General features: G+C 47.9%; 3 protein-coding genes across 7 annotated transcripts in view; 2 read left to right on the top strand and 1 right to left on the bottom strand.

Moving 5' to 3' along the window:
- The first annotated feature begins 44 nt into the window (after positions 1 to 44).
- Positions 45 to 4,655, top strand: AMT (aminomethyltransferase). The gene is made up of 9 exons (XM_007088516.3): positions 45 to 558; positions 661 to 828; positions 1,360 to 1,440; positions 2,320 to 2,451; positions 2,850 to 2,928; positions 3,232 to 3,377; positions 3,462 to 3,642; positions 3,950 to 4,105; positions 4,204 to 4,655. The coding sequence occupies exons 1-9, from the start codon at positions 469 to 471 to the stop codon at positions 4,380 to 4,382; spliced, it is 1,212 nt and encodes a 403-aa protein (XP_007088578.3). The 5' UTR covers positions 45 to 468; the 3' UTR covers positions 4,383 to 4,655.
- A 1,031-nt stretch (positions 4,656 to 5,686) lies between these two features.
- On the bottom strand, positions 5,687 to 9,121 carry TCTA (T cell leukemia translocation altered). 4 transcript variants are annotated; one of them, XM_015540388.2, is made up of 3 exons: positions 8,571 to 9,121; positions 8,192 to 8,294; positions 5,687 to 7,066 (listed from the first exon to the last, which is right to left on the bottom strand). In XM_015540388.2, the coding sequence occupies exons 1-3, from the start codon at positions 8,791 to 8,793 to the stop codon at positions 7,024 to 7,026; spliced, it is 369 nt and encodes a 122-aa protein (XP_015395874.2). In that variant the 5' UTR covers positions 8,794 to 9,121; the 3' UTR covers positions 5,687 to 7,023. The 4 variants fall into 4 exon arrangements, with proteins under 4 accessions (XP_015395874.2, XP_007088577.2, XP_042834879.1 ...); XM_007088515.3 differs by having other exon boundaries at positions 8,192 to 8,246; XM_042978945.1 differs by lacking the exon at positions 5,687 to 7,066 and having other exon boundaries at positions 8,207 to 8,373.
- A 122-nt stretch (positions 9,122 to 9,243) lies between these two features.
- Positions 9,244 to 19,678, top strand: part of RHOA (ras homolog family member A) — a 63,086-nt gene continuing 52,651 nt past the window's right edge. The window contains exons 1-2 of one of the 2 annotated variants that reach the window (XM_042978942.1): positions 9,245 to 9,398; positions 14,139 to 14,216. The gene's annotated coding sequence lies outside the window, so the exon portion shown is untranslated. Of the gene's footprint in view, positions 9,399 to 14,138; positions 14,217 to 19,678 lie in introns of both variants that reach the window. The other variant, XM_042978943.1, reaches the window with a different exon arrangement.

Genomic DNA, 19,678 nt, shown 5'->3' with positions numbered 1-19,678 from the left:
CCAGTTTACTGATGTGCTCAGCCTGCCAGGCTGGCTCCACCTTCCTGCGTGCTCCCCCCCCCCCCCACTTCCCCTCCCCCATGTGACCTTGCACTCCGGGTGTCCTGAATGTGCAATTCAGGCCTTCCAGCCCTTTATGGAACTTTGGCCTTTTGGAGGCTGGGCTGTCATCAAGGGGAGGTCTAGCCCCTGGCTCTGACTCCAAGCAGTTTAACTGGTTTGGACTGCCTAATCTGCCCAGAAAGATCAGCTGGAAGCACCTGGGGCTGTTTCCCTACAGAAAGGAGTCACTGCACTCTGCTCTAAAGCCCCGCCTGCCCTTAGGGCTGCCTGCCTTTTGGGCTGCCCGCCCCTTCTGATCCCCTTTATGGGAGAGAGACCTGTCCAAGCAGAGCCTGGACTACATCTCCCAGCGTGCCTGGCAGAGTGGTGGCCTCTGTGTGCCGGCTGCACCATTTGCGGGCAACAATGCAGCGGGCAGTAAGCATGGTGGCCCATCTGGGCTTGCGTCTGCAGGCGCTCCCGTCGGCCCTGGGCCGTCCACTCAGTTGTGCACAGGTGGGATAGAGGGTACTGGGGCATGGTGCCAATTTTGGAGGGGCGGGAAGGGTGGGGGGTTGAGGCCGGGACCCTGGTAGCCCTGAACCCAGCCACCCGCAGGACGTGCTCCGCAGGACACCACTCTATGATTTCCACCTGGCTCATGGCGGGAAGATGGTGGCGTTTGCAGGCTGGAGTCTGCCTGTGCAGTACCGGGACAGTCACGTTGCCTCACACCTGCACACACGCCGGCACTGCTCACTCTTTGATGTGTCCCACATGCTGCAGGTGAGCCAGGGAAGCATACTTGCTGCCAGGTCAGGGCTTCCTCCCCTTCCACAGTGGTGTAGCTTTTGGCTTTGTTGGGAGGTGGATTCCAAGGGCTGCCCTTGCAGAAGTGGAGGTCTCAGGTGTTGGAGACTATAGCCCAGGAAATTAACTCAGAGGATCTCTTGATTGTCTCCTCTTTAATCTCTTCAGCCTACTCCCTCTTAGTAGCATGACTTTATGTCCTGGGTTTCCCAGGGCTGGCGCCCATTCTCATCAACTGTCCTGGGTGTTGGTTTGGAAAAGAGCATATTTCATGATGGTGCTGGGCCCTTTCAAGTTTCCTAAACAACTCCATTGCACCCCCTCCTGTGTTGGTGGATGTGGGGGAACCAGAAGGTGGGGATCTGCCATCCGCAGAACCAAAAGACTGCTCAGGCACTTAGGCTGCATTGGGCTGTACTGTGGATGGCAGGGAGGATGCCTCCTTGTCCAGTGGCTTTCCTGATTGCAGCGATTACTGTGGTCTGAGGTTTTGGATCTTTTTCCCAGACCAAGATACTTGGTTGTGACCGGGTGAAGCTGATGGAGAGTCTAGTGGTTGGAGATATTGCAGAGCTAAGGCCAAACCAGGTGGGTCCCTCTTACTTTGTTAAATGGGTGTTCTTAGTCATGAGCCAGCAAATGGGGGGAGGGGTGGAAGGACAGCAATGTTCAGATACAGCTTCTCAGGGCTTGCAGTCTTGGGGCATGGGGTCCCTGTGTCATGTCTGGACATCTAGTTATCTGCAGGGGAGGGGGGGGGCTATTCCATCCTTACCACATCAGGCTGGAAGGCTAGAAACCCAGGTTTATGTCCTGTTCTGTGATTTTCCATGCTGCCAAAACCCTTGAAATTCAAAGGCAGTCCATTAAACCAACAGCCTCATTATCACCAAGAGCTTGTTAGGGAATACACTGTCAGGCGCTGCTCTAGACCTGCTGAATCGGAACTTGCATTTTAACATGATCCCCAGGTGATTCATATGACTTCTCAATCTCAGACTGTCCATCCAGTGGGGAGGCTGTGAGGCCAGGCTCACAGTATTTTGGAGTATTGCTGTGGAGCTCATGGGATCATCAAGATGCACTTTGAAGTTTCCATCTTGGGGTTTGGGGAATGGACTGAGTTGTCCCAGGTCTGGGTGGGATAAAGCAGCAAGTCCTAGGTGTCATGGATTAAGTGTGAGGTGGGGCTCTCAGTACTGAGTGGGGAGGGGTACAGAAGCCCCACCAGATCAGGGAGGTCTCCCAAGGTGGGAAGGGGTGAAAACTTTCTTAGTGCATGAGGATCAAAAACCCTGGGATTGGACAGGGTCCTGGACTCACCTAGCTTTGTTCCTCCTCCCCTTCCAGCCCTGCACATGAGGCTTCTTGTTCAGGAATTTGTGACAGCTGAGTGGCCCGGGGGGGGGGCGGGGGCATTGTCTGACTCCTGGATCTGGAGGCAAAGATGCTCCATTTTGGCACTAGGGGACGCTGTCACTGTTTACCAATGAGGCTGGAGGCATCTTAGATGACTTGATCGTGACCAGCACCTCTGAGGGGTACCTGTATGTGGTGTCCAACGCTGGCTGCTGGGACAAGGACTTGGCCCTCATGCAGGTACAGCCCTTCTGTGTTCTAGGTACCCTATGTTCCTTGTTCACAGAACAGGACAGACCCAGCAGGGACAAAGGGCTCAGACAATGGCTTTTTGAGTGAGTGAACAGCAGGCCAGAGTGGGTCCTGCCTGGAGAATGCCAGGTTTCAGTGATGGGGTAGTAGGGGAGGTAAAACTGACCCTGGCTCCCAAGTGAGCATCCTCTGGTTAAGGTAAAAGCTGGAGCCTGATGTTAGCGCTGGCAGACCTGGCCTTGGGTCATCCATACCACTTAGTTATGTGACTTTGTCAGATGGGAACTGGCCTATTCTGCCCAGCTCTTCAGCCAGCTGTCAGCCCACAGTAAGTGCTCAGTAAGTGGTCCCAGAAGCTGATGTGGTGTTTCTGTCTTTCCTTTCAGGGCAAGGTCAGGGAGCTTCAGAACATGGGCAGTGATGTGAGCTTGGAAGTGGTGGATAATGGCTTGCTAGCCCTGCAAGGTGAGCAGGCCAGGCTAGGGTTGGAGCTGACCTTTGCCTCCTGGCTTTTCAACTACTAAGCACAGAAGGCCTATCAGGAGGAAAGTGTACATGGTGTGACATTTGTGTGCCATAATTCTGTTTGGTATTAATGTCCTCCCTCTACCTGCCATAAGGCTCCATGGGCTGTGGGCAAGAGCACCTTCTCCCACCTGCAGAATAGCACTTGCTCAGGGCTTATTCTGGTCCCTGAGTAAGGGCTGTGGTCCAGCTTTGAGAGGAAACTAGGACCTGGACAATTGGTCACGGTCTCCCTGGGCCTAGGCCCCACTGCGGCCCAGGTATTGCAGGCCGGCGTGGCAGATGACCTAAGAAAATTGCCCTTCATGACCAGTGCTGTGATGGAAGTGTTTGGCGTGTCTGGCTGCCGTGTGACCCGCTGTGGCTACACAGGAGAGGATGGTGTGGAGGTATGTGAAAAAGTAGGTGTAGGATGGTGCAGGACACAGGATTCTGGAGCCAGCTGCCCACCTGCTCTCTGGTGTTCCATGCAGATCTCGGTGCCAGCTGCAGGGGCAGTCCACCTGGCAACAGCTCTGCTGGAAAACCCAGAGGTGAAGCTGGCAGGGCTGGCGGCTCGGGACAGCCTACGCCTGGAGGCAGGCCTCTGCCTGTATGGGAGTGACATTGATGAACACACCACACCTGTGGAAGGCAGCCTCAGTTGGACATTGGGTGAGCTGGGCCAGCACTCAGAATCCTGAAGGCTACAGTGGCCAGCCTATGACTGCTCCCAAGGCTGTGTAGCCACTGTGGCTTTGCCCATTAGATCCTCAGCAGGCTGAGGTGGGCAGCATAATCTTCAAGACCTGGGGACAAGAGGTGGGTGGCTGACTGCATTGCAGGGGAGGAATGGAGTTTGGGGGTCCCTGAGCAAAGGGACCTCACTGCTGGATGGATTTTACTTGGGGTCCTTGTAACTAGGACCTCCTATGGCCAAGGGTTTTATGGACTGTGGCTTAAGCGTGGTGTCATGCTTCAGGGAAGCGCCGCCGAACTGCCATGGACTTCCCTGGAGCGTCGGTCATTCTTCCTCAGCTGAAGGGCAAAATGCAGCGGAGACGTGTAGGGTTAATGTGCGAGGGGGCACCTATGCGGGCACACAGCCCCATCCTGAATATGGAGGGCACCATGATTGGTAGGTGGACCAGGGAAGTTGGAGAGCCCTTGTCCCTTCCCTAGGAGGGTGGGCATTGGACTGGTAAGGTGGTGCTGACATGGCTTCTTCTCACACAGGTACTGTTACCAGTGGCTGCCCCTCTCCCTGCCTGAAGAAGAATGTGGCCATGGGTTATGTGCCCTGTGAGTATAGTCGGCCAGGTACCCCGCTGTTGGTAGAGGTGCGGCGGAAGCAGCAAATGGCTGTGGTCAGCAAGATGCCCTTTGTGACTACAAATTACTATACCCTCAAGTGAGGGTGGATTGGGTCAGGGCCCTTCCCATCCAGGAGCCTGGACCTGGAGGGCATTCTACAAGAGTTAGGAAGCTAAGGCTGAATACTCTGGGGTAGGTGGCTAGGGTGGAGGATGTTTCTGATTTTCTGGTGTGTGTGTGGGGCAAACCACCTATTCTCTCTCTCATGTGCCTCTCCTCTTGGAGAAGTACACTTCTTGAAAGACCCCATTTCTGGGGCGCCTGGGTGGCTCAGTTGGTTAAGCGTCCGACTTCAGCTCAGGTCACAATCTCACTGTGAGTTCGAGCCCCGAGTCGGGCTCTGTGCTGACTGCTCAGAGCCTGGAGCCTGTTTCAGATTCTGTGTCTCCCTCTCTCTCTGACCCTCCCCCGTTCATGCTCTGTCTCTCTCTGTCTCAAAAATAAATAAACGTTAAAAAAAAATTAAAAAAAAAAAAAAAAAAGACCCCATTTCCGAGCAATAGATCAGTTCATGCAATGTCAGCTTGTGCTCCCATTGACCCCATTCTTGTCTGCTGGAGGGCTATGGGAAGCACTAGTTCTGGCTTCTCTCCCTTCCACTCTGCCAGGTGCTGGCTGTGGAACAGAGGCTTACATTTAGGGAGGAGGTAAAGCCTGCCCAACCTACCTCATCATGGTTTCTCACACTGCAAAGGGGTTATTATTACCTTGGGTAGTGCTGCCTCTCCCTGGGCAGGAATGATTCCTGACTCACAAAGGCTTGGCCCTGTAGGGCCATTGTGCCTGTGTAAACTTGGGAAAGCTGAGGGGACACAGACTCACTCTTCCACATTCCCAAGTTATCCCAGCCTGCTGCTTAGTAGCAAACCATGCCAGGCTCACCATCTGTTCTGAGCCCCAGGGCTGTTGTAGAGCACACTGGACCTCCTCCTGGACCTGCCTTACCCTGGGCTGACCTTTGCCCCTGGGGCCCATTACTGGACTCCACTGACTTCCAACAAAACATTAAGCGAGCTTCCTTTCTTCTTGCTTGCCAGAGTTTCTAGCTTCATTGTCCTTTGTCCACATGATTGCTGGGGTGCCAGCCTAATGCCTCCTTGCCTGGCCTCTGAGGCAGGCTTAGAGTGGATTCTCCTTGAGAGGGCCAGGTCTATAAAAACTAGTGAGGATAGTGCCCCCTCCCTATTGGGCACCCACCACTGCTCCTCCAGGGAGCTGGTGTCATTTCTCCACCTCTGCAAGTCATTGCATTCTGGGCGCTGAGGGGCAGTAGCACCAAGTGTTCCCTTTCCAGTTTTCCCTGTGCATGCACACCCTTGTCCTGTCTGAATAACCACACAACTGATGCACTTCCAAGTTTAATAAGCCACATCCTCAGCTAAACCTGGGGTGAAATGTGAGACCCTCATTCTATGTGTGGTGGTGTCAGTGGGTAGGCCTGAGGCTGCAAAACCATCATCCTACCAGTCAGAAGATACCTCCAAAGTAGATACATGTACACGAATTCAGTGTAGTCCTACTTCCAGTGTGTTTCTGCTGCAAAGGTGGCCGAGCCAAAGGCTGCCAGATGGATAGAGGAAGCAGGCAGCGGGATATTGAGGTAGCTGGTGGTCCAGCAGAAACAAGTATAGAAATACAGCCTTCAGGAAGGGAGGCAGTTCTAGGGTCATGCTGCTTTCAGAAACTGGCATGTGCCTCCCACATCTTTGGAAGCTCCCCTGGCCCACTGTGTAAGTGGCAGGCCTGCCTAGCCTGTGGTTCTTCCTGGCTGTTGAGGGAGGGTTCTTGGGGGCTGAGATGGTGCTAGTGGGGACGAGCTGAGCCTGTGGCCTCTTAGGATGAAGCTCTCGTGGTTCCGGGTCAAGATGGGAAGTGATGAAGTGGCAGAGCCACTCAGCGCTAACTGCTTAGTACCTCTCTGTGAGGGGACAGGGTACAACCCCATGGGCACTTAGAGCGGTGGGGGTGGAAGGTCACCCTTGGGGCTTAGCGTCTTTCAGGCACCCAACCTCCCAACAAGGATTGAGAAGAGTATAAATGAGTTTTCAGGAAAAGACAATTTCCACAGCCTGACTCACACCTGAAAAGCTCGGGATGGGCTAGGAAGTGGGTGTTTGGTGCCTCCACGTCCAGGTAGTGCCAGTGCCCCTTGCCTTACACTTGAATGGCCAGCTAAGTAACCATAGAGTATAAGGCCATGTCTAGGCCAGTCTTTCCTGGCTCCCTGCCAACAAAGCAAAAACAAATTCAAGAGCTTAGGAGAAAACAGACTTCCCTTACAAATCCCAGAGCTGGTCAACCTCAAGTTTCTTCTCAAGGAAATTTCTATGGGGTCACATCCCAGGGGATCGGAAGGGGGACAGGAAAAAGCCAAGGCAGAAAATGGACTGTTGGCCTCCCCAACCCAGAGGCTCCTCCTGAGCTGACCCCTGAGAGAGGAGGAACATGTCTTCTCTCCTTAAGGCACCCAGATCTGGGTAGAGGCAAACTTTACTGGCCCAATGCCTGGAGCTGCTGGAGGCAAGGCCAAGAGCAGTGGAGGGCCAGGTCTTCAAGCACTGGGGTACTCCCTGCCCCCAACCCCTCCCCCCATGCAGTCTCTGGGGTCTGGGCAGCAGCAGAACCCAGTGTGGGAACCAGCAGACCCGGTGATGTCCCTGGAGATCCCTCTGCTGCCTTCCCTTATTCTCTGTGGGTTTTGAGAGGTTCATTTGCTGTTGTTTCCCTAAAAGTGATGGAAAAGAGAAAAGGATTATTCCACAGGCAGCACAACAGTCCCTGAGATTGGCTCTCTCTAGCCCTGTAGGGGCTGAGGTGGGCTCAGTAAAGCCACACTACAATCTATATCTCTGTACTAAGTTCCCACAGCCCACACTGGGTCCCTCACCTTTCCCCTGAAGACACATTTTTCCTCCTGGTTCCTCACCTTATGGTATTCCTATCCTTCCCCAAGTTGCTCAGGACCTGGACAGTGGCAGGCCTCCTAACTGGCCTCTTGCCTTCTCTATTGGACCCCTTTTCTTGCCATGAAACAGGCAGTTATAAAGACAAATTAGATCAGGCCATAGCCTTCCTGAGTCCTTCAATAGCTTCCTGAAATTTGGCATAGGGTATTGTGGGTCCCTCCAATGCCTTCATGTTTGAGCTCCAGTGTCACAGCTTTGTCTATCCTTCCAATATGACACCCTTGTTCTTGCCCTGGGCCTTATTCTATCAATTTTCTTTGCCTGGTACACTTAATCACTCCCTAGCCTTTGCCATTAGCTTAGGTGTCTGTTTTGCGAGAAAACTCTTTACTACCCTTGCCCCCACACCGCTGCCCTTCCCTTTTATTATTTTTTTGTTGCCCTCCCTTTTAAATCTCTGGCTCCCCCTATAAACAGGGCCTGGGTTGTCCTTGTTCTCTGGACCTAGTTGCCCCCCCCTCCCCCCACCACACCACACCCCTCATATAGAAGGAGCTCAGAAGTTAGTTGAATGAATACTCTGATTAGTGAGTAGATGCTTTACAGATGAGGAGGCTGGCCTGATGCGGCCAGTAAGTGCAGTAAGGACATAGGCTCCTGCCTTTCTAACTGAAGGGCTTGCAGTAGAGTGGAACCCAACAGACTTGCCAGCTCATCTCTGAAACTGTGACAATAGCCCCGCAGGCAGCATGCTGAACAGCATATTGGTGGGCTGTTCAGAAATTAGAGTCTGAGCTCCAGTTGAAGACCTTGGGGCTTGCTGTAAAGACCACTAAACTAGTGGACTTCTACCCTGAGAACTTCCTGCCCCCATCCCTGTTATCAGCACAGGCCTATCCTCTGCCTGCCAAGCATGGGGTTGTGATGGGCACAGATTTACTCACCACGAAGTGAAATGCGTGGAGCCATCAGGTGTGGATCCGTTCTGGCCGCCCAGACCTGGGGGCAGGAACACATCCAGAGCTGCAGCAGGCTGGGGGTGGGGATCTGAGCAGGTATCAGCCCAGGTCAGGTTTGAGGCCAGTGGCGGTGTTTGGTGAAGAGTCTCGTGGGGGCCCTAAAGGGACTAGTGGTATTGTCTGATTGAGGTTCAAAGGAAGTTAAAATGTGATGGGTGGACCGGGGTTTCTGGCATGAAATGGTATGTTGGCATGGATTAGGGTGCAGAGTTAAGCTGTGATGAGGTCCTTAGGGGATCAGTGGTAGTCTAGGGGGTTCTGGGGAGCCCAATGATGGAGTCCAGTGGGGGGTGGGGAGCCTCACCTGGGCGGTGATACAGCCCTGTCACCGTGCTCCCGTAGAACCCCCACGCCAGCTGGATGCCCAGGAGACTTAACACCAACCAGAGTAGCAGCAGCTTGAAGAGGGTCACGCGCATGTCCTGCGCCTCCCACTCCCGCAGGAACTCGCTGCCCAGGGTGCCCAGCGCGCCCAACACCGTGGTCGGAAGAGCCTGCAAGGACTGCCCAGACCAAGGCTCCGCCATGACTGGCCCATACCCCACCCGGGGGACTGTCACCGTAGTTCCGACTGCGCAGGCGTCTGGTCTTCCGGGGCCAGGGCCGTTAGTGCGCACGCGTAAAACTAGGCAAGGCTAGGCTACTTCGCTTGCGCGAAGAGTTGGCAGTTTAGGGAGGAGTATTAAAACCGCGCACGCGCACCCTGCCCCACCCTGCTTACTTAAAGGATGAGTGAGTCGTGAAGCATAAAATAGCAACCAGGTCTTTTATAGCCCTGGAGTTCCCGTGATGCCCCACGCGGCTGCAGTGATTGGTTAAGCGCCTTGCCTTTAGGGCGTGGACGCGCTCCTGAGCAATCGTAGCTGAGCTGTGAGTGCGCGCGCGTGCGCGGGGCCGAGACTGGGGCTGGCTCGAGCCCGCTGGCACACGGGAGCGCGCACGTCGCTCCCCGCCCTCCCGCCGCCGACCGCCCTCGCTCGCTCGAGCTCCCCGCCCGCCGCCCGCCGTCCTCCGTCGGTTCTCTCGTTAGTCTGCCTCCGTCTCCTCAGCCACCCGCCCTAGTCTCCGAGCTTGCTACTCGCGGACAGGCGTCCTTGGCGTGGAGAGGTCGGATTGCGAGTCGTCGCCTGAGGTGAGCGAGAGGGTACCCTCCTGGCGCCGCGGCGCCCGGGGCCCGCCCGCCCGGCACTCTTCCGGCCGCTTGCCCGCCCGCCGCCCCTCCGCGGCCGCGCCCCACCTGCTGCTCTCGGCTGGCTGCCCCTGGGTCCCGGCCCCTGCCTCCCGACCGGGGCCCCGCTCCCCAAAGAAGCGGCCCCGCCCGCGCAGTCCCCGGAAGCGCGCCCCGCGGCCTCCCGCGCCCCTTCCCCCGCCCGGCCAGGCCTGGTGGAGCCCCAGCCGCCCGCCCGCGGTCCCCGGCGCTTCCTCTCTCTCACCGCTGCGCCGGGCAGGGCGGGGGCTTCGAGCCGGGCCCGGCAACCGCGCGGTGCAGCCGGCCCCTGCGAAGTGCGCGTGGCTGTCGGAGTTGAAATGGGAAAGAAACTCTTTACAACTCCATCTTGGCTTTACATTGAATAGGAAACATGAATCACCGTTTTATACTGGGTGAAGTCCAGTTATGTTTTGGGTACATTTTCTTTTTAAATGTAGTACTCTCGGAGATTGTGTAAGTAAAAAGGTAGTGTTGAAATATTATGGGTTAGGATTCTTGGGTATTGAAAGGATGTTTTCCTGTTAAACATTTTTTTCATGACTTGTATCGAAATAAAGTATTAATTTGCAATTTTGCTTAGTCTCAGTTACTACCTTGATTAGGAATCACCTAAACATATCCTTAGTTACCGATTGACTCAGTTACGAGCCATCATTATTAAATAGCACTGTTTGCAGTTAAATCGATTTGGTCAAAAGCATGTTTAGTAGTCTGTGGTGGAAAACTGGCATCCTTTTTGCTTCAGAAATGGTTCCACTTGTGTTTTTTAATGGTCCTGATTTAAAATTTTTACCAGCGTTAGTGACTTGTTTGGTTCTTTTTGTGTTTAAGATTGTCTTTTGAAGTAAATGTTTCTTGCAGGTGTGTAATCAGATTATAGTCCTCCCTGCCAGATCTGAAGGGGAAAAATACTTTAAAAAATGTCTTAAAAATGTTATACGTGGTGAGAATTTTTCACCCATTCAGTGTCAAACACCCAAATGTGTAAGGTGTGTGTACTATTGCATGATTGTCGCTTTGAACATACCGGTTTGAGCTTTGGGCACGAGTGACATTGTTTGGACTGAAGGTACGAGACTAATTCCTAATTGTGAAGGATAACTTACTAAAGGATCTCTTTTGATAAATTATCTTAAGAATAGTTCCATCTACTTTTGTAGAGCACTGGTGGCCCATGGGGATGTGACAAAATAGAAGACAACTTGCTTTAAGTCAGTCTAGTCCTAGAGTTATCACCTCTGTTCTCATAGAAGTCTGTACTAGAGAGAAGAAAATAGGGATCCACTGACTTTTTCATAGATCCAGAATTTTACACCCTAAAGGAATCTTCAGGACTTCTATAGTCCAACCCCATTTGCAGATGAGGAAACTGAGTTCCAGAGACTTTTGTAAATATACCAATGTTATATGTCTAGTCACGTACAGGCCAAAACTATTTTGTCTGTGTGGTATTTTCCTTGTACTCCTAAACAGCTTGCTTAGAGTTAAGTAAAAATTCAGGATTTAACAACTTGTTTCCAGTGCTTTCTCCATTTATGTATTACTGATATGTTGTGAGAATCTGAAAAATTCATTAAAAAAAATTTTTTTTAATGTTTATTTTTGAGAGAGAGAGAGAGAGGAGAGACACAGCCTGAGAGGGGGAGGGGCAGAGAGAGGGAGACATGGAACAAGAAGCAGGCTCCAGGCTCTGAGCTGTTAGCACCAGAGCCCGACGCGGGGCTCGAACTCACAAACTGCCAGATCATTACCTGAGCTGAAGTTGGACGCTCAACCAACTGAGCCACCCTGGCACCCCGAAAAATTCATTTTCTAAACGAATTTCAGTTATTTAGCCTTAAACAACACTCTCCTCCCTGCAACTGGGTGGTCCTGCAGCAGTTGATTGAAATAGATAAATGAATATACAGGGTCCCGCTTGGCCTAGTTTTGGCTTTCGGTGTTTGGGTCTTCTTAGGGACAAGCTTCTTCCACAGGGAGGCCCAGACTCCTCTGTTCCAAATCCCACATAATTAGGTCAGGCTAAGATGTTGTCATGTGACTGAGGGCTGTTTTGACTATTGATTTGAGGTGGGATGGAGAGAAACTGCACATATCAAGTAAATAGTTCCCTGTGTATTATGTGTGTGGTAGTGGTTTTGGTGGAGTATTCTCATAGTCTTCATTCATATTAGAGTGAAAACAGGTAGATCTCGAGGTGTTTCCTCAAGGAGTTAGTGGAGTTGAAGCAGTGACCAGAGAAGTTGCTACTTAGGGTTTTCTTAGTTGTCCTAGAGCTGAGATTTATGTTAACTCAGAAGATAGACTGATATTTCAACTTCTAAGAGAACTAATCTGGGCATGCTGAGCTTCTATAGACAGGACTTTGGGTTTTATTGCATTATGGCTACTAGTGATAAAGCTAAATGGTACATACTCACTGGATTTTAATCACCTATGTTTGTAGTAGTAAAAGGTAACTAAAAGTTACTTAACCTTCCTGTACCACTTTATCGCTTTATGCCCCTGGCCAATGGAACTTAGTTTGCCTGCACCTACACATTAACGTAACTAAATTGTAAAATTGTGTTAATGTGTCTTAACTACACTCTTGAGCTTTGGGTATATGCTCACTGTTAAGTACTTGTGAGATTACTAAATTAAAATTTCCAAGATAGTTTAAAGTTAGTAATTAATGTAAAATTCCTATTTCAAGTGTTTCTATTTCAAATGACTCATTTATAGTCTGTGGTACTGCAGTATTAAGTGAAGACCTTGTATACTCATAATTGTGGTAGTCATGTGACTAAAAATCAGGTAGGCATTGAAGCTGCTCATTCTGGGTGTTGGTCTGAATTTATTGGTGGTTCTTCCAGATGATTCTGAATAACATTTTATAGTTAACAATGGTCAGAATATGAGATACACTGTTACATCTTAGCCAGTTTGCAGTTTGTCCCAAACTGAGCTTGATTTTTTTTTTTTCTTGTGAAGAGGGTGGATAAAGTAAATATGTTTAATTAGGCATGTTTATAATAGTATCTTACTATTCAAGTGAAGGTAGAGAGAACATAAGCAACTGAAATGTTTGGAGTGGTGTAAAGGGAGAAGAGGAAGGTAAAATGAAAGAGAGGTGACCAGAGATCAGATCGTGTTAAGGCTTTTAGGATATAGGAAGTTCTTTGGGTTTGTCCTGAGATGAGAAATCATTAGATGTTTTTTAGCAGGGGAATGATATGATTTGATATTAAATAACTAGAATCCCTCACTAAGAATAGGGGTAGATCGGAGTCCATTCTGACTTTATGTTTTAAAAGTGTAAGGGGCGTCTGGGTGGCTCAGTCAGTTAAGCTTCTGACTTTGGCTCAGGTCATGATCTCGCAGTTCATGGGTTCGAGTCCTGTGTTGGGCTCTGTGCTGACAGTTGGAGCCTGGAGCTTGCTTCAGATCCTGTGTCTCCCTCTCTCTCTCTCTGCCCCTCCCCAACTTGTGTGCACGCTCTATCTCCCTCTTTTTCTCTCACTCAAAACTAAATAAATAGACATAAAAAAAAACATTTAGGGGCGCCTGGGTGGCTCAGTTGGCTCAGGTCATGATCTCACGGTTTGTGGGTTCGAGCCCTGCGTTGTGCTCTGTGCTGACAGCTCAGATCCTGGAGCCTGTTTTAGATTCTGTGTCTCCTTCTCTCTCTGCCCCTCCCCAACTTGTGCTCTTTCTCTGTCTCTCAATAATGAATAACAGTAAAAATAAAAAAAGAAAGAAAAAGAAATTAAAAAATGTTTAGGGGCACCTGGGTGGCTCAGTTGGTTAAATGTCCAACTGCAGCTCAGGTCATGATCTTGTGGTCTGTGAGTTCGAGCCCCGCATCGGGTTCTGTGCTGACAGCTTAGAGCCTGGAACCTGCTTCAGATTCTGTGTCTCCCTCTCTCTCTCTGCCCCTCCTCCACTCATGCTCTGTCTCCATCTCTCAAAAATGAATAAACATTAAAAAAAATTTTTAAAAAAAAGTTTAATCTCTACACCCAGTGTGGGGCTCAAACTCAACCTGAGATCAAGAGTCATACATTCTTCCAACTGAGCCAGCCAGGTGTCCCTCTTTTCTGACTTTAAATAGTAAACTAATATTGATCATCTCTGACAAAAATATCAGGATTTCTGAATAATTATCTTCCTTGACCTAATGACTTCATCCTGTTTTTTTTTTTTTTGAAACCATTGATTTTTCTGACAGTTGCCTTTCAGCCTGTAATTTCTCTAATACCTGTATTAAGAATATGTAAGTAGATAAAACAAGTTATTTAAATAAATGTTTGTGGTAGTGTAGGTGGTAGGGTTACAGGTGTTCATTGTAAGATTCAACTTCACTCTGGTTTGAAAATTTTTATAATAAAATGTTGGAAAATTAATTTATGTAGGATTCTTTTGCTTTTTGCTTTTAAAAGGGCAGTATTTGTAATATTTGTAAGATAAGGTTGTGTACCTTTTAAGTAAAGGAGGCTAAAACTTGTATAAATGTGATATATTTGATGATATACCAATCAAAGATTAAATTCTATACTTCTTCCCCTCTCCTGAATTCTGAATTACAGGGAACTTTGGGCAAGCCTGTTTACATCCTGTGTTTTGATTTTTTTCATTGTAAAGTGAATAGACATAATTCCTGATATTTTTATATTTTTATAGTGCCTTTCATCTGAGAAGTTCAAGGCACTTGTAAAACTCCTGGCACACAGGCCGTGGGTCTTGCAGCACATTTGTAAGGTATGTAACATAGAAACCTCTTCTTTTATTTCTCTTTTCCCATGAAAGAGAGATTATTATATATTAAATTCTGGAGAAATGTCAGTGCATTACTGTTAATGATTCTCTTCACCAATCTTGAGTTCTTTATCTTACTCCATACCTTTTCTCTCTAGTCTTATTCTCCCACCTCTCCATAAGGTACTCCTCTAACTTTTTTACTTTTAAGTGGTATTTCTTTTTTAGATGAAGATAGATTTCCTAATCTCTCTCTTAAAGGAGATGAAACTCACTGTGTTGTACACATACCTCTTTTACATCTGGACCATTCCCATCTTATTCCTTCTGTTTTTCATCTTTAAAGTTTATTTTGAGAGAGAGAGAGGCACATGTGCACGGACGGTCACTCTTGCAGGGGGGATGGTGGGCAGAGAGAGAAAGGGGGAGAGGGAATCCCAAGAAGGCTCCATGCTGTCAGCACAGAGCCCGATTTGGGGCTCGATCTCATGAACTGTGAGATGATGATCTGAGCTGAAATTAAGAATCGAGTGCTTAACTGAGCCAACCAGGCGCTCCTAGTTTTCATCTTTAAGTTTTCATTTTTAATTTTTTTTAATGTTTATTTATTTTTGAGAGAGAGAGACAGAGCATGAGTGGGGGAGGAGCAGAGAGAGGGGGAGACACAGAATCCGAAGCAGGCTCCAGGCTGTGAGCTGTCAGCACAGAGCCTGGCGTGGGGCTCAAACCCACGAACTGTGAGATCATGACCTGAGCCGAAGTCGGATGCTTACCCGACTGAGCCACCCAGGTGCCCCAAGTTTTTGTTTTTTTCAGTAGTTTAGTTATCATACATTTATCCACAGCTTATGTTGTGGGTATATCTATCTAATTATCAGTGGCAAATGAGTCAGGTAGAGAATGAAGATCAGAGGACAATCTTCCCTCTTACCAGAGGGGTCAGAGTGATACTGGCTTAGGTGGGAACAACGTCAACAGCTGGTATAAGATCCGTCCAGGGGTTCTTTAGATATTTAAACTTATTACAAATAAAGGAAATTGTTAGAAATAATCTTAATTTGATTGATACCATGGTATATATCCTAGTCGGTACTGTTTTGATCGCCTTTTTCTGTTCTCTTTGGGTCTGAGGGAACTCTGTATATGGAGAAGTGAGCTGTGATGGGGATGAATATTGTTTATTTTTTTCCAACTTGTTTGTTTTATTTTTTTAATTTATATTTTAGTTAATATACAGTGCAGTATTGGTTTCAGGAGTAGAATTCTGTGATTCATCACTTACACACGATGCATATAATACCCACTGCTCATCGTAAGTGCCCCCCTTGGTATCATATCAGCCATCACCTATTTAACCCATCTCCCACCCCCCTGCTTCCATCAACCCATAGTTCTCTATCATTAAGAATCTCTTGTGGTTGGTTTCTCTCTCTTTTCTCCACCCTCCCCCATCCCCATATGTTCATCTGTATTGTTTCTTAAATTCCACATAAGTGAAATAATATGGTATTTGTCTTTCTCTGATTGACTTATTTCGCTTAGCATAATACATTCTTGCCATTGCAAGTGGCAAGATTTCATTCTTTCTGATGGCTGAGTAATATTGCATTGTGTATGTGTGTGTGCATGTGTGTGTACACACACACATATCTCTTTTATCCGTGGAGGTGAATACTCTTATTTGGTGAAATGGGGTGCCTGGCAGTGAAGGCATACAGTGATAGTGGTTTTGGTTGGCTTTGAACTCCTCCTTGGCATGCTAAGAAGAATGAACAAGCTAGCTTGTGGTTTTGTCATTCATTCATTGAACAAATAATTATTGAATAGCTACTACATGTCAGATGCTGTTCTGGAACATATCTGAAGAAAACAAAGAAGGTCCCTGTCCTCAGCGCACCTGGATGGCTCAGTTGGTAGAGCATACAACTCTTTTTTTTTTTTTTTTTTTTTTTTTTAAAGTTTATTTTGAGAGAGTGAGCACATGCATGCGCACAGGGGAGGGGCAGAGAGAGAATCCCAAGCAGCCTCCATGTAAAACTTGACATGGGACTTGATCTCATGAACCACGAGATCATGACCTGAGCCAAAATTAAGAGTCAGACACCTAACCAACTGGGCCACCCAGTCACCCCTAGAGCATGCAACTCTTGAACTTGGGATAATGAGTTCAAACCCTCTTTAGGCTTAGAAGTTACTTAAAAAATAAATTAACTCTCACATTAAAAAAAAAAAAAAAAGTCCCCGCCCTCAAACAGTTTTTGTTTGTTTTACAGTGTCTTTATTCCTAAAAATACGAGCACGTTTGATTTAGAACTGAAAAGTGTTAGTTTTGAATCATACCATCTACTTTTCTCAGTGTTACAAAGTAGAAAGCACTTCAGGTGTAAATAGTCACAAAAATATGAATAGTCCTGCTTATGGAGTTATTGTTCTAGTAGGAGAGACTGATGATAGGTAAGGAATGGACTTGTCTTTTTTAGGGAACAGCAAAAGAAAAAAAAATTGAATGGCTGGAGCCTAAAGAGCAAGTGGAAAAGTGGAAGAAATAGTCTTATAGGTAGGCAAGGGCCAGATCTTTTAGGAACTGGGAATTTAGAGTTTATTCAGAATGCATTGGAAAGCTATTAAAGGGTTCGTATAACAGGAGTAATGTTATCTGATTTATTTAGATTTCTAGCTCACGTATGGAGAATAGACTACAGGGTGGCAAAAATGGAGGTAGGGAGATCTGTTGGAGGCTGTTTAAATCCAGTGACAGATGATTGGGGCTTGGACAAGAATGACAACGGTAGAAGTAGAGGGATTCACAGTATGTTGTAAATGAGTGATCATAGGCTTTGCTGATAAATTGGAAGATATGGCTTCCTGAATCCCTGATCTATGGTAAGATTAGCTCAGTGCAACTGCTGGGCATAAGAAGACAACTAGCCTAGCACCACTGCATATATACTCTGTCGTCCACAAGGCTTGAAATTTCTCCTTTAAGGGGTGTTTGGGTGGCTCAAACAGTTGAATGTCCACCTCAAGATTTCAGCTCAGGTCATGATCTCGCAGTTTGTGAGATCAAGCCCCACAATGGGCTCTGTGCTGACAGTGTAGAGCCTGCTTGGGATTCTCTGTCTCCCTCTCTCTGTGCCTCTCCCCTGCTCATTCTCCCTTCTGCTGCTGCTGCTGCTGCTGCTGCTGCTGCATTGTCTTCTTCTCTCTTTCAAAATAAATATTTTAAAAAATGTTTAAAAATATTTTTCCTTTCAGTACATTGAGTAATGCATTAGGGTGGTTTGATTGATGGCCTCCCTTGTAAGAGGGGAGACTGTTTCAAAGTTGTTTTCTCAATTATGTATTTCTACATTGTATTTAAAAACAGAGGTGCCTGGGTGGCTCCGTCGGTTAAGCATCCAGCTTCATGCCTCAGCTTGGGTCATGATCTCACAGTTGGTGGGTTCGAGCCCCACGTCAAGCTACTTCAGATTCTGTGTCTCCCTCTCTTTCTGCCCCTTCCTTGCTCATACTTTATCTCTCTCAAAAATAAACATTAAAAAAAAATTTTTTTTTAATTTTTTTTAATGTTTATTCACTTTTGAGAGACAGAGAGTGAGAGTGGGGGAGGGACAGAGAGAGAGGGAAACACAGGACCTGAAGCAGGCTCCAGGCTCTGAGCTGTCAGCACAGAGCCCGCCCGATGTGGGGCTTGAACTCACAAGCTATGAGATCATGACCCGAGCCGAAGTTGGATGCCCAACTGACTGAGCCACCCAGGTGCCCCTAAAAATTTTTTTGTAAAACAAAAGTGAAGCTATGCTTACCAGTTTCTTCACCAAAAATGCTGATGACCCTATAATGACAAAGAAGTTTTGCTATAGAAGAACTCTGTATGTATATACCTTTAACCAGGTTAGTCCTTTGAGCCTCAGGACCTGTATCTGTGAAATGAAGATTACATTTATTTTATAGGAATTTTAGATGAAATAGTATAAGAAGAGCATGATGCTCAATGCATGCTAGTTTTCTCCCTTAGTAGAAATACTTGTTCTAAGTCTGATAGATTCCTTTTTTTTTTTTTTTTAGTTTATTTTATTTTGAGAGAGAGAGAGAATGGGGGAGGGGGGCTGAGGGAGGAGAGTACTAAGTGGGGTCGGTGCTTAGTGTGGAGCCCCATGCAGGACTGTCTCATGACCGTGAGATCATGGCCTGAGCCCATATCAAGTGTTGGAAACTTAACCGACAGAGCCACCCAGGCGCCCCCCCCCCTTTTTTTTTAAGAGAGAGGGTAGGTCGGGGAGAGGGGCAGAGAGAGAGAGAGAGGGAATCTTAAGCATGTTCAATGTTCAGTGCAGAGCCCAATATGGGGCTTGATCCCATGACTCTGTGATCATTACCTGTGCCAAAATCAAGAGTCGGGCACTCAACCCACTGAGCCATCCAAGTGCCCCTTAAGTTTTCTTTAAAAATTTTTTTTTAATTTTTTTTTAACGTTTTATTTATTTTTGAGACAGGGAGAGACAGAGCATGAACAGGGGAGGGTCAGAGAGAGGGAGACACAGAATCTGAAACAGGCTCCATCCAGGCTCTGAGCTGTCAGCACAGAGCCCGACGCAGGGCTCGAACTCACGGACCGAGAGATCATGACCTGAGCTGAAGTCGGCCGCCCAACCGACTGAGCCACCCAGGCGCCCCTAAAATTTTTTTTTAATGTTTTTATTTATTTTTGAGAGAGAGAGAGGGAGGGAGAGAGAACAAGCGGGGGAGGGGCAGAGGGAGAGGGAGACACAGAATCCGAAGCAGGCTCCAGGCTCTGAGCTGCCGGCACAGAGCCCAATGTAGGGCTCGAACTCACGAAATACAAGATCATGACCTGAGCCGAAGTTGAGTGCTTAACTGACTGAGCCACCCAGGCGCCCCACCCCCTAAGTTTGCCTTTTTTAATTAGTATTTTTTTAAATAAATTTTTTTAATGGGGATAGATGGTGGTGATGGTTGCATGACAACATGAATATATTTAATACCACTGAAATGTATACTTAAAAATGTAGATGGGGGGTACCTGGGTGGCTCAGTCAGTTAAGATGGTAAGTTTTATGTTACGTGTATTTAAAACAAATTTTTTTTTAATGTTTGTTTATTTTTGAGAGAGAGAGAGAGAGAGAGAGAGACAAGAGTACTAGCAGGGGAGGGGCAGAGAGAGAGAGGGAGACACAATATGAAGCAGGCTCCAGGCTCTGAGCTGTCAGCCCAGAGCCTGACGCTGGGCTCAAACTCATGGACAATGAGATCATGACCTGAGCCAAAGTCACATGCTTAACTGAACCACCTAGGCACCCCTAGGTTATGTGTATTTTACTTCAATAAGAAGAGAGGGAAAAATGCACTAGGTAAAAATAAAATCATACAAAAAAAAGTTTATACTAAAAAATGAGGGTGCCTGGCTGCTTCATTTGGAAGAGTATGTGACTCTTGATCTTGAG

Source organism: Panthera tigris, chromosome A2, assembly GCF_018350195.1.
Source record: "Panthera tigris isolate Pti1 chromosome A2, P.tigris_Pti1_mat1.1, whole genome shotgun sequence".
NCBI lineage: Eukaryota > Metazoa > Chordata > Mammalia > Carnivora > Felidae > Panthera > Panthera tigris.
The sequence above is the reverse complement of the archived record's forward strand: the minus strand, read 5'-3'. Positions and strand labels throughout refer to the sequence as shown.

Excerpts from the sequence above, each read along its gene's own strand:
- TCTA (XM_015540388.2), bottom strand. The coding sequence starts at position 8,793 with ATGGCGGAGCCTTGGTCTGGGCAGTCCTTGCAGGCTCTTCCGACCACG. Across the intron at positions 8,295-8,570 it reads AGGGCTGTATCACCGCCCAG|ATCCCCACCCCCAGCCTGCT; the intron begins GTGAGGCTCCCC and ends ATACCTGCTCAG. Across the intron at positions 7,067-8,191 it reads TCCACGCATTTCACTTCGTG|GGAAACAACAGCAAATGAAC; the intron begins GTGAGTAAATCT and ends CATCACTTTTAG.
- AMT (XM_007088516.3), top strand. The coding sequence starts at position 469 with ATGCAGCGGGCAGTAAGCATGGTGGCCCATCTGGGCTTGCGTCTGCAG. Across the intron at positions 829-1,359 it reads ATGTGTCCCACATGCTGCAG|ACCAAGATACTTGGTTGTGA; the intron begins GTGAGCCAGGGA and ends TCTTTTTCCCAG. Across the intron at positions 3,643-3,949 it reads CAGCCTCAGTTGGACATTGG|GGAAGCGCCGCCGAACTGCC; the intron begins GTGAGCTGGGCC and ends GTCATGCTTCAG.